Source organism: Hoplias malabaricus, chromosome 4 (genome assembly GCF_029633855.1).
Source record: "Hoplias malabaricus isolate fHopMal1 chromosome 4, fHopMal1.hap1, whole genome shotgun sequence".
Taxonomy (NCBI): domain Eukaryota; kingdom Metazoa; phylum Chordata; class Actinopteri; order Characiformes; family Erythrinidae; genus Hoplias; species Hoplias malabaricus.
In genome coordinates this window covers 15,737,099-15,749,941 of record NC_089803.1, presented here as the reverse complement: position 1 = coordinate 15,749,941, position 12,843 = coordinate 15,737,099, and the positions used below count along the sequence as shown (strand labels likewise).

General features: G+C 39.6%; 1 protein-coding gene across 1 annotated transcript in view; it reads left to right on the top strand.

Moving 5' to 3' along the window:
- col14a1b (collagen, type XIV, alpha 1b) overlaps nt 1–12,843 on the top strand; it is a 98,750-nt gene that overhangs the window by 7,424 nt on the left and 78,483 nt on the right. Inside the window, exons 3-5 of the mRNA XM_066667792.1 lie at nt 1,182–1,292; nt 6,017–6,160; nt 8,438–8,527. Coding sequence (XP_066523889.1) covers nt 1,182–1,292; nt 6,017–6,160; nt 8,438–8,527 — 345 coding nt within the window. The remainder of the gene's footprint in view (nt 1–1,181; nt 1,293–6,016; nt 6,161–8,437; nt 8,528–12,843) is intronic.

Genomic DNA, 12,843 nt, shown 5'->3' with positions numbered 1-12,843 from the left:
ATCTAAACACATCACGTCTAGTATTTGTAATATGTCTCATGATATTTCTAATATTAATATAGTAAGATTATATAATGAATGTAAGTTCTATGTGTTTAAGTAGTGCTGACCTGTTTAGGAAATAGTTTTCCTACCAATGCTAAGGTTGCATTTTAAACTATAATTATTTTCTATGATTTATTTATTTATTTAAGAAAAGCATCAAAACCATATTTCTGGCTAGAGACTTAAAACTAGGGTACTATAGCACCTAGCAACACCCCAGCAACCGCTTGGAACACCCTAAAACTATCTATTCACAAACTACCTACCATCCTAGACAAGCAACCACCATCCACCTATATCCTGATAACCACCTGGGATGTCATAGCAACCACCTTGCAACCACTTGTTGCTATTGCTCACTATCTGCCGTATTGGATACATTAATGACAACCCAACAACTACTTGGGACACCAAAGCAACAACTTAGTAACCACTTGGAAAGCTATAGCAACTGTCTAGCAACACCTCAGCAGCCATTTTGAAAATCTAAAGCAATCTCTCCTCTTCCTCAGGAAATTCACTTTTCTAGTTCTAGAACAAAATATTCACATCAAATATTAAAGCTGCACTGTGTTGCCCATCCAGGGTGTGTGCAAGGATCCTTATACCCAAGGATTCTGGGTAGGCTCTGGACCTTCTGTGACCTTGAATAGGATAATTTACAGATCACAGATGATTTACAGGTGGACCACGACCCTGAACTGGACAATGAGTGAATGAATGACTGAATTAAAGATGGTTACAGGAAAAATGGGGTCGTTTTAAAAACATTTACTCATAGTTGTTAGTTTTCTAGATAAATCATAATAAATATTATTTTAAGAAGTATAACAAGATTAAAACAAAGTATTAGATATATTGACTAGATTTAAGATGCTTTCTCTTGCAAATACATCATTTTTTGCTGCACTAATTTTTCCATCTGCCAGTCCAACAAACTCGTGTGACCTTATTTTTCTAATTTTTAGCAGGAGTTTGTTTGCTTTGCAGATGATGACCATTAGATTTACCTTCACTAATTGTTAATTGCACAATTTGTTTGTTTTTCAAAAATTTAAATGGATATTAAACATGGGTCATATTCACATGAAGATTGAATAAATGTTTTGTGTGTATGTGTGTGTCTGTGTGTACAGTGCCTGCTCCTAGAAGGTTACGTTTTAAGGAGCAAGGCTCCGACATGCTCAGTGTGTCCTGGAAAGAGCCAAAAGGAGAATTTGACAGCTACAGATTCATTTACAGCTCAGGTAAGAACCTATATTGCCTCGTGACTCACTTTTTCCCGCTCTGTTGGGTCCTTTGAGAGGATTCACACAGGAGAATCATGTGCTGGCCTTGCTTTCTAAACCTTGAGCATTTCTGTATTTGTTGTGAATATGTCTGCTTAAACTCTGCAGTGGTTCCTACATCGCAATCTTCTGGTTTCAAGACAAGAAACAACATCTGATGATGTATCCTGAATGAATGAATAGTTTTTTTGTATTATTTACATTAACTTGTAAATAAACAAATAGCAGGTAGCTAACTTTACTGTGACTGTGGTAATGTGGTTTTAAATAAGCTACACCATTAGAGAGAATGAATTAGTCAAACAACTTGTGAGGTGACAAAGACAACAAGCTAAAAGCTACATTTAGCAAGCTACCTTGCTACTAAGATACCTGACCTCAGTATGGCTTACTTCTTATATCAGAATTAATAAATAAACTGTTATCTGGCATCCATTTTGTACTTAATAATCATTTTATTTACAAATTTGTTCAGTGGCCAAAGTGAGAATTACACTAATGTAGTATTTAAATAGTATTTATCCTATGGCTCAGTGACTAGGCTAGCAGTCACGGCTGATTGGCATCACAGGGATTCCCTACGATTCCCAATTGATATGATCAGACGCAACACAGAATTTTTTAGGCTCAAGAAAATCTGAATTTTATTTCTGCACTTTCAAAAGTGCTATATTTTTGCTGTATTTAAAAGTTAACGGTTTATTTTACACTAGTGTTTTATGGATATCAGTATACGTTACAAATGCAGGTTTGAGTTTTAGGACTAGTTCAGAAATTCTCCAACCATAATAAATCACCATATAAAATATGTATTGTAATTTATGAATGAGATGAGCAAAGCTGTTTAAGGATGAGGACTGGCTGCTATTAGAACATCATATATAATCTCTTTCTTATTAACCTTTCATCCGTCTGGGCTAATTATACAGAAAGTCTAACTGGCTGCTCTCTCATTCGTCTTTATGGTTATAGATTAGCAAGAGTTTAACCTTAGACCTCTCTCTCAGTCACTTTCTCTCTCTCTCTCTCTCTCTCTCTCTCTCTCTCTCTCTCTCTCTCTCTCTCTCTCTCTCACACACACACACACACACACACTATATCTCTCACTCTCTCTCCCCCTCTCTTTTGCTCTTCCTCTAGTCTAACTTTGACTTTGTCTCTCCCTGTCTCTCTTTTTCTGCCTTTGTCTCTCTTGCTCTCCCTCTGTATGTGTTCAACCATCTCTCTCTCTTTCTCTTTCTATTTGTGACTTATTGTCTCTCTCATTTACTGTTATACTAGTCTCTTTTACTTTAACTGTTTTGTTTTCTCTCATACTTCTGTGCGTCTCTCTTTCACTCTCTCGTCTCTGTGTTCTCTCTCCTTCTGTCACAGTGTAGTTTATGTCTCTTTCTTTTGCTGTGTAATTTGTACTCTCACTTTCCCTCTATGTGAGTGTATCTCTCTCTCTCTCTCTCTCTCTCTCTCTCTCTCTCTCTCTCTCTCTCTCTCTCGCTCTCTCTCTCTCTCGCTCTCTCTCTCTCTGTCTGTCTCTATCTTACTCTCTCTCTTTTTGTGTGTCAATCCATTACTTTCTTGATCTTTACTCTTACATGCATTTGGCCTATAATTTTTTTGTTACATTTTTAATTAAAAATGTGTGGACTATTCAGAGAATTCAGAAAGAAAATAATAGGAACTCCTGAAAATCAGGGACAAACATTGATGAATTAATTGCTAATGAAGATCTTACAATTCCTTTCATGATTCCTCTGATGTATTCAGCGTCTGGCCTTTTTGCCCCAGTGTACTTTCACAGTATCTTTCTTTATGAGTTGCCTCATGGCGGCACGAGGCATTCAGTACCTCCTCGGTTAACACATAGCTGATCCTGCACTTCAAAAGAAACCCTTTAGCCGGTAGGTAATGAAATTCTGATGAGAATGATCTGGAACTTTCAGGTCTTGCTCGTAATGACGGCTGTTGGGTTACTGCAGAGGTAGAATTCTCATATTCATCAATTAGCAATCAAGATTTGTAATGTCATGGTAGATGATGATCAGAGATTAATTTAGAGGATTAAAAATAATTGGTATCGTTCTTATTATTTTGTCAGCTTGGAAAGATGATCATTTTCTTCTTGAAAATTACTGCAATGCATGATAAGTTTAGGATTCATAGACCTGTAGCACTGTGTACAGTTCCACCCATACACTGTTTACTCTTAGCTCTTCCACCCCAAACAACTGTCAAACATACATACACGTTATGTATAAGTTATGAATGTTTAATTCTAGTTTATCTTGCTCAAAAGTTTAAGTACAAGTATAATCCAAATATATACAGTACTGTGCAGAAGTGCAGAAGTCTTAGGTACCTAAGATAATTATAGATATTAAAACGTATGACTTCTCAGTAAAAGTGGTGCTTGTATAAACTTATATATAATCACAGTAAATACAAAAAAATATATAAAACAAATAAGAACATTTTTTCTATAAAGTAGTAGGTGAGAGTGAGTTTGAAGAATAATGTTTTGTTCAGATTCTCCTTGATTTACATGAATTTGTTAAATCAACAGCACACAGTTTTTTAAAATCATTATTTATTAACCTGTAAAACTAGGTATTGGATGATAACATCAAATAATACTGCCACGAGGAGAGATTTGGAAAAAGTTCAACCAACACATTCACACACAGAATCTCACACTCACTGGAATAATGTTATTGGGTTTTATTCTAAGGTTGGGTGTTATCTGTTGTTTGTTTGTTTGTTTTTTAGCAAATAAATATTTATTGCTCAGATTATGGTCTTTTTCAGCTTTTTAAATCTCATAAAACTTTCTCACAGTACTGTGCGTGTATATCTAGACCCCCATACCAAAGCACAATGATTAAACCGCTCAAACACATAATAATAAGAAGATTTCCTTGAGTTTAAAGCATTGTAGTGTGACTGAACAGTGCATACAATCGTAGCCAATGTCTAGATACTGAATTTTAAGTTGGGCAAATCAAATGACCACTGGACTCATTTTAACTGGAGTATAGAAGTAAAAAAAAGAACATTTGAGTGTTTAGATCACTTGTTCCATTCTCTTTCACTTTATCCAGGTAACTATCACATCACCTCTCGCACAGAAGTGGGTCAAAAACATGGCTAAAGTCACAAAACTGGCCTGGCTCTGATCCAGTTCTACATATTGCTTTGGCCCTGCTCCAAACCTTTCGACTACTCCCTACCCTTGTCTCCTTGCTTTAATTATCTGTCTGAATGGCTCCATCTGCATGGAGTGTGTACATACTGGTACACTTCATTTCCCCCAGCATTCTGTAATGACAATGATAAATTCACTGGAGTGCGCTGTTTGAATGGCTGTGCTAATGCAAGGTTCTCCAACTCCAGTCTAAACAATTTCTGCTTATATCAGTCTGATTAAGCCCATGAAAGACTTCATAATTGGTTGTGGAGTTGACTCAGAGTGTAAACTGTACTGTGTACACCACACATTTCACAAGCTGCCTTCCTTTTGGCTCTGTGGTCAGTTTGGAGGTCCTCCAGCTGGAAGCCACTGTTTGGGCCATTTCTTGGTCAGGCCCATCAGTAGCAAGGAATGAACACGGTGGCTAAATATGTAAATGAGGTTGCAGAAGAAGAAACAATTACAGTGGCCAAAATCCCTGACATTGGTACTTTACTGACATAGCTGTATGCAACATTATGGTCACCTATTTTGAAAGTACACTACATGGCTTACAGATGGTACACTCTGTCCCCCATAGGTTCTTACTCTTAAAGATTAAGAACATCAATTAAGAGGAACATCTAGGTGATGTTCCTTGTTGCTCCAGTAAGAGCCTCAACAATTCTAGGTAGGCTTTCCACAATATATTGCTGTGAAAATTTCATTGTATTCAATCCCAAAAACTACTGAGAGTTGGGAATGATGTGGGATGCTTAGTTCTGAATCACAAATGCCAGTCATAACAAAGAAACCACAGAGAACCACAGCTCCACTGCTCCCAAGCCTAATGCTGGGGGCTTTATATCCCTCTAGCCCTTGGCATTCTGCATGGTGATGATATGCTCTTGTGCTGTTCCAAACAGCCCATTGTATTGGCCAGTACTTTTCAAAGGAGATTATACAATCAGTTAAACTTAAAGGGCAATATTCTGCCCTGTTTCCATTTGTGAACACAGTTCTCATGTCTTAATGGAAAAGTCTGTGACTTGCTTTGGGCAAAATAACACAAGGATCAAACACCACAGAACCATTTTCATCTAAACAGTCCAGTTCAGAATGGCCAGTTTCAGCGCTTGATCCTTAAAATGAGAATACGCCACACACAGCTTGCCCAGAGCTCACACACAGCTCGCCCAGAGTGCACATACAGTTTCTCTGCTCATTTTCACTGGTTTTAGCAAGGTCCTTTGTCCTCTCTACTCGTTTTAGCCCGTTTTGACAGCTTTCTCAGGTCTCTGTTCTTCTTTTGGCTCTGTTTTCTCATGTCATTTTTTAACTCTGGTTGTGTCTGTTTTACATAATGATTGTAGATACTTTTAGGGGAAAACACACATTTGAATATACATTATAAATTAACATATATTACTGCATTCCTGTGGAAATACTGTACACATTTGAATCAAGTAAATTCAGTACTCTACATTGTCACAGTATTGTCTGTGTTTTTGACCAGCAGGAGGTGAGGAGAGAGAAGTCCAGGTGACAAAAGAAGAGGCCAAATATGTGATTTCACAGTTTGACCACACTAAAGAGTACACCTTCAAAGTGATCAGCCTCAGTGGCGGTCAGCAGAGTAAACCACTACTTGGCAGGTACAAAGGTAATTTAGCAATTTACCTTTATTCAAGTTATTTGCTTGTTAATGTTTAATTATGTGTTGAACTGTACAAGTATATTTACATATTCTGATGAGCAAATAATGTTTCTACACATATTGTGCAGTTTTTATTCTCACACTAGAGACTAATCCATCTGTTGCTCTCCATAATTAAATTGCCCCATCCACTCTGTTCTTCAATAGTCAGGACTCCCACAGAGGGGGTATCATTTGGAAGGTGCATCATTCTCAGTACTGCAGTGACACTGATGTGATGGTGGTGTGTTAGTGTGTGGAGTTTGTAAAGAGTTATGGTTAGATTAGTGAATGTTGTTTATGGGGGATGGTGTTATTGTCAGATTAGTGAATGGTGTTTATGGGGAATGGTGTTATGGTTAGATTAGTGAATGGTGTTTATGGGGGATGGTGTTATGGTTAGATTAGTGAATGGTGTTTATGGGGGATGGTGTAATTGTCAGATTAGTGGAGTGGTGTTTATGGGGGATGGTGTTTATGGTGGAGGTGTTATGATCAGATTAGTGGAGTGGTATTTATGCGGGATGGTATTATGGTCAGATTAGTGGGATGGTGTTTATGGTGGGGGGTGTTATGGTCAGATTAGTGGAGTGGTGTTTATGGGGGATGGTGTAATGGTCAGATTACTGGGATGGTGTTATGGACAAATTAGTGGAGTGGTGTTTATGGGGGGTGGTGTTAAGGTCAGATTAGTGGAATGGTGTTTATGGTGGGGGTGTTATGATCAGATTAGTGGGATTCTGTTTATGGTGGGGGTGTTATGATCAGATTAGTGGAGTGGTGTTTATGGGGGATGGTGTTATGGTCAGATTAGTGGGATGGTGTTATGGTCAGATTAGTGGGATGGTGTTTATGGGGGTGTTACTGTCAGATTAGTGGAGTGGTGTTTATGGGGGATGGTGTTATGGTCATAATAGTGGGATGGTGTTATGGTCAGATTAGTGGAGTGGTGTTTATGGGGGGTGTTATTGTCAGATTAGTGGAGTGGTGTTTAAGGGGATGGTGTTATGGTCAGATTAGTGAAGTTGGGTTTATGGGGAGAGTGTTATGATCAGATTAGTGGAGTGGTGTTTTTGGGGGGTGTTATTGTCAGATTAGTGGAGTGGTGTTTTGGTCAGATTAGTGGAGTGGTGTTTATGGGGGGTGTTATTGTCAGATTAGTGGAGTGGTGTTTATGGGGATGGTGTTATGGTCAGATTAGTGGAGTTGGGTTTATGGGGAGTGTGTTATGATCAGATTACTGGAGTGGTGTTTATGAGGGATGGTGTTATGGTCAGATTAGTGGGATGGTGTTATGGTCAGATTAGTGGAGTTGGGTTTATGTGGAGCGTGTTTAATGGTCAGATTAGTGGAGTGGTGTTTATGGGGGATGGTGTTATGGTCAGATTAGTGCGATGGTGTTATGGTCAGATTAGTGGAGTGGTGTTTATGGGGGGTGTTATTGTCAGATTAGTGGAGTGGTGTATATGGGGGATGGTGTTATGGTCAGATTAGTGGAGTGGTGTTTATGGGGGATGGTGTTATGGTCAGATTAGTGCGATGGTGTTATGGTCAGATTAGTGGAGTGGTGTTTATGGGGGGTGTTATTGTCAGATTAGTGGAGTGGTGTATATGGGGGATGGTGTTATGATCAGATTAGTGTAGTGGTGTTCATGGTGGGGGTGTTATGATCAGATTGGTGGAGTGGTGTTTATGGAGGGTGGTGTTATGGTTAGATTAGTGGGATGGTATTTATGGTGGGGGGGTGTTATGATCAGGTTAGTGGAGTGGTGTTTATGGGGGATGGTGTTATGGCCAGATTAGTGGGATGGGGTTATGATCAGATTAGTGGAGTGGTGTTTATGGGGGTGTTATTGTCAGATTACTGAGTGGTGTTTATGGGAGATGGTGCTATCATCAGATTAGTGAGTGGTATTTATGGTGGGGGTGTTATGATGAGATTAGTGGAGTGGTATTTATGGGTTTGTTATGGTCTGATTAGTGCGATGGTGTTTATGGGGCATGGTGTTGTGTTCAGATTAGTAAATGGTGTTAATGTGTGTGTGTGTGTGTGTGTGACACAGTCAGATTATTGGAGTTGTGTTTATGGGGGATGGTGTTATGTTCAGATTAGTAAATGATGTTAATGTGTGGGTGTGTGTGATAGGGTCAGATTAGTGTAGTGGTGTTTGTGGGTGAGTGTTATGGTCTGATTAGGTGCAATGAGTTTTACAGCAGAGTGTAAAAGTGTTTTATGTCCCACAGCTTCAAGGTCAGAAGTCATTGACAGCAGACCAGCGACACACAGAGATAAGCAGAACAACGAACCTGAACAAGACAATGAGATCCGCGAAGGTAAGGTCAAAATTCAAGCTGGGAATGACCTCTGAAAAGTGGGGTCAGACACAGGCATTAATGGACAGTAATGCAACCCATCTTGGGGCGGGGGGGGGGCAACTGTGGAGTGTGTGTGTGGGTATGTGCAGGTCTGTGAATGTCTAGGTTTGTGTGTGCATGTGTGTGTGTCTGTCTCAGCTGTTGGGTGGGATTGTGGTATGGTTGCCATGGCAACCCAGAAAAAGTCTCAAAAAAGCCTTCTAAAACTTGGAATAAAAGCAGAGGACATCCCATTGAAAATGACACCTGCTGCCATTGCCTCACTCTACAAAAGAGAAGCGACACCTAAGAAGAGGGAGACAGTAATGAGTTTGAAAATCAATCAGAACACCACCCTGAGGAGAGATGCGTCATAAAACCAAAAGCTGAAACAAGTTGTACACACAAGGTATGTCCAGTTTCCTTCATACTCTACTTTCTGGTTTGCTCTGTCTTTGAAAATGCCACATGTGCATGAGTAGCTCACCTACATAAACTGTCTGTTAAAGAGCCAATCGGGGCATGTTTGGTTTCATGCCTTTCAGGGGAGATTACACAAGCCATATGTGCAAAATTAAAGAACCGTGTCCACAGTGGATGCAACTTTAAGTACACTCTTAGAAAAATTGTCACTGTGGTGGTACATATTCAGTACATGTAATTAGGGAACAATTGTAGCATTCATTCATTGTCTGTAATCACTTATCTAGTTCAGGGTCTTAGTGGGTCTGGAGACTACCTGGAATCACTAGAGCAAGGCAGGAACACAACCTGAAAGGGGCACCCGTCCTTCGCAGGGCGACACACACTCACACATTCACTCACACACTCACACATACACACCTATGGACACTTTCAAGTCGCCAATCCACTTATGAACATGTTTTATTTTTTGGAAATCAAAGCACCCTGAGGAAACCCATGTGGACACAGGGAGAACACAACATTTTTGGGAGGTGTAAAGGTTATTAAATTAAGTGGTTTTTTTTTTACAAAAAAATGTTATTGTTTATATGTTTTTGTAACATATAATTAGAATAAAAATTAAAACAGCATTTATTCCCAGATTCTTCTTGCTTGCCATTTCCAAAACTATGCAATTCTTAGGCTAATTTTTTGTTGAATAAATTATCATGTTTTTTTTCGTTTATTTTTTTAATACTATGGTAAAAAGCAGGAGAATATTTGAATATTGAATTACGATTATACGCTAACATATTTGTATGAATAAAACGCAACCGTTCTTCTTATTAAATCCCACATTAATATGGATTAAGGCCCACTTAGACGTGTTATTTCAAGTTGACACTCTACTTAAACTTAAACTGAGTAAATATCTGATGGAAATTGATTTTTGGTTCAAATACATTGATTAGCATCAACACATTTGCATAATGCTAATGAAGGGCAATTCATCTTGAGAAATATTAGCATTTTTCATTGAACCGTTCTTGATCCACTGGATTGGAAAATTGACCTTGATGACATAAACAGAAGCTAAACTCACAAAACAGAAGAGGTCACCCAGACCTTGAGATTATTGCTGTGTGATTAGTTGGAAATCATGATTGATGGTGCGATTTTGCCAAGAATAAATGTTGTCTGCCTGTGAGTGGAGAACAGCCGAGTGTGTGGTTAGAGATAAATGACTCTTTTTATGCACGAGTATATGGAATGTGAAAGTTATTTTTAAGGTTTTACTACGTTCATGTGTGAGTAGAGGCCGCTGGTGGGTTTTTTTGTCACTGCATCACAGTGGAGTGTAAAAATGTCACATGTTTGGCCCTGTGTGTTTGATTCATGGATTAAGATGAAAGCTGGAATTCTGCTAAAGGCATTTGGCTACAGTAACATGGCATTAGTGGGAGACGTGTTGTATGTGTGCGTGCGTACGTGTGTGTGTTTGTGTGTGCCTCCGTGTGCGAGGCGCATGTGTTTGTGTGAGGGCTGTCATTATAGAGCTAACTGAAGAACTGAGAGAAAGCTAAAGATTCACCACAAACCTCATGTCCTCCTCTGAGCAACCTATGACAGAGTGAGCATGACAAAGGGAAAAGAGACAGAATAAGAGTGAGGGATAAAGAGAGCGAGAGTGAACGAGGGTGTGAGTGAACGAGAGGGAAAGAGAGAGAGAGAGAGAGAGAGAGAGAGAGAGAGAGAGAGAGAGAGGAGAAAACAATATTCATATTTATTCTCATCCTTTCACTCTCTTCCAGTCTGTTTCTCTTTCTCTTGGCTGCCTATTCATTGTTTCACTCTCTTCTCTTTCACTCTCTCTCTCTCTCTCTTTCACTCTCTCTCTTTCTCTCTCTCTCTCTGTCTTTCTCTCTTTCTCTCTCTCTCTCTCTATCTCTCTCTCTCACACACACTACCCCTTTATTCTTCCTCTTCACTTTGTGTTCTTCTCTATTTCTCTATTTTCGAGATTCTCTTGCTACCCACTTGTTCCTCTCTCCTATCTCATATTTTCTCTCTCTCTCTCTCTCTCTCTCTCTCTCTCTCTCTGTCATTTTACTTTCACCATCTCCTTTCTATTTTTGTCCATACCTCTATCTTTCCATTTCACTGTCTCTTGTCTCTTTTCCACTCTTTCGTCTTTCTGGCTCTCTCTCTCTCTCTCTCTCTCTCTCTCTCTCTCTCTCTCTCTCTCTCTCCTCTCTCTCTCTCTGTCTCCTCTCTCTCTCTCTCTCTCTCTCTCTCTCTCTCTCTCTCTCTCTCTCTCTCTCTCTCTCTCTCTCTCTCTCTCTCTCTCTCTCTGATATACATTTACACTCTTTCCTGGGGCCATGCAGGTGTGCCCTGTGCTTTGGACTATATACACCATGCTTTTACCCCATCCTCCCCACTCTCTTGCTCTCTCTATAACTCTCAGAACAGGAAGGATATTAGACACTAATACTGCAGCTCTAATAGACTTTCCTGGGCTATACTTTACCAGTCAACACCTGCTAACTACATATTGCATGCTTTGAGTCACATGTAGTCATGGTACCATTTACAGTACTGTGTGTGTGTGTGTGTGTGTGTGTTTTATTGTGTTGTTCCTCATAAACATGGGTTTCTTTCCATATGGTTCAGTTTGATTCAGGGTACCAGAGCGACATTACAACAAATCTCAGTTGATCTCATTACATCTCCTTTTTTATGTCAAAACCCTAGATGATGTATCACAATGTTGGCTGCAGACATATATTTTCGCTTTTGGGACAAAAGCTCATAGCTCAGTTCTTTATATTTATACACATTTTTTGGGCAACTTCTTTTTTTATTGTGTGACAAATCCATGTTGATTGCACCAATATAAATTGTGCAGAATTACCTGGAGTAAGTAATTAATGTATTGATTTTGTTAGCTTAACAGGGAGATATAAGTATTTTGGAGATACAAGGTTATGGTCTGAGAGTAGTGATATGTTTTTCATAAATGCGGTCATCCATCCATCCATTATCTGTAACCGCTTATCCAATTTAGGGTCGTGGGGGGTCCAGAGCCTACCTGGAATCATCGGGCGCAAGGCGGGAATACACCCTGGAGGGGACGCCAGTCCTTCACAGGGCAACACACACACACACCTACGGACACTTTCGAGTCGCCAATCCACCTACCAACGTGTGTTTTTGGACTGTAGGAGGAAACCAGAGCACCCGGAGGAAACCCACGCAGACACAGGGAGAACACACCAACTCCTCACAGACAGTCACCCGGAGCGGGAATCGAACCCACAACCTCCAGGCCCCTGGAGCTGTGTGACTGCGACACTACCTGCTGCGCCACCGTGCCACCCATAAACGCGGTCATACATAATGTAATACTCACATATTTTGTAAAGTATTTTCCCTTATGTTTTGAAACTTGTGACTGAAAATGTGTTCAGTCAGTCTGTTATTTGTGTGTTAATGCTCCTGCTGCAATTCCAACTGATCTTACAGTTAATAACACATTCATGTTAACATTGTAGTTTAACACTTTAAAACCTCTCTAGTAATCAGGCTGTTCACGTGTAGCTTCTAAATCAATACGTTCAGCTCTTTCAGCAGACCACGCTAGATAGAAATCTTGGGAGAACAATGGATACATTAATGAATACATTAATTTATGTCTATATCATTCTCTCTTGCTCTATACTAGTTGCAGCTTACTCTAGTTTCTCAGTGAGATTCAGTGGTGTTTGTGAGATTCTGTGGAAGATGGTGCAGTGTAGTGATACAGCAAATGAGATACAGATGAACAATAAAACACACACACACACACACACACACACACACACACACACACACACACATGTATTGTGTGA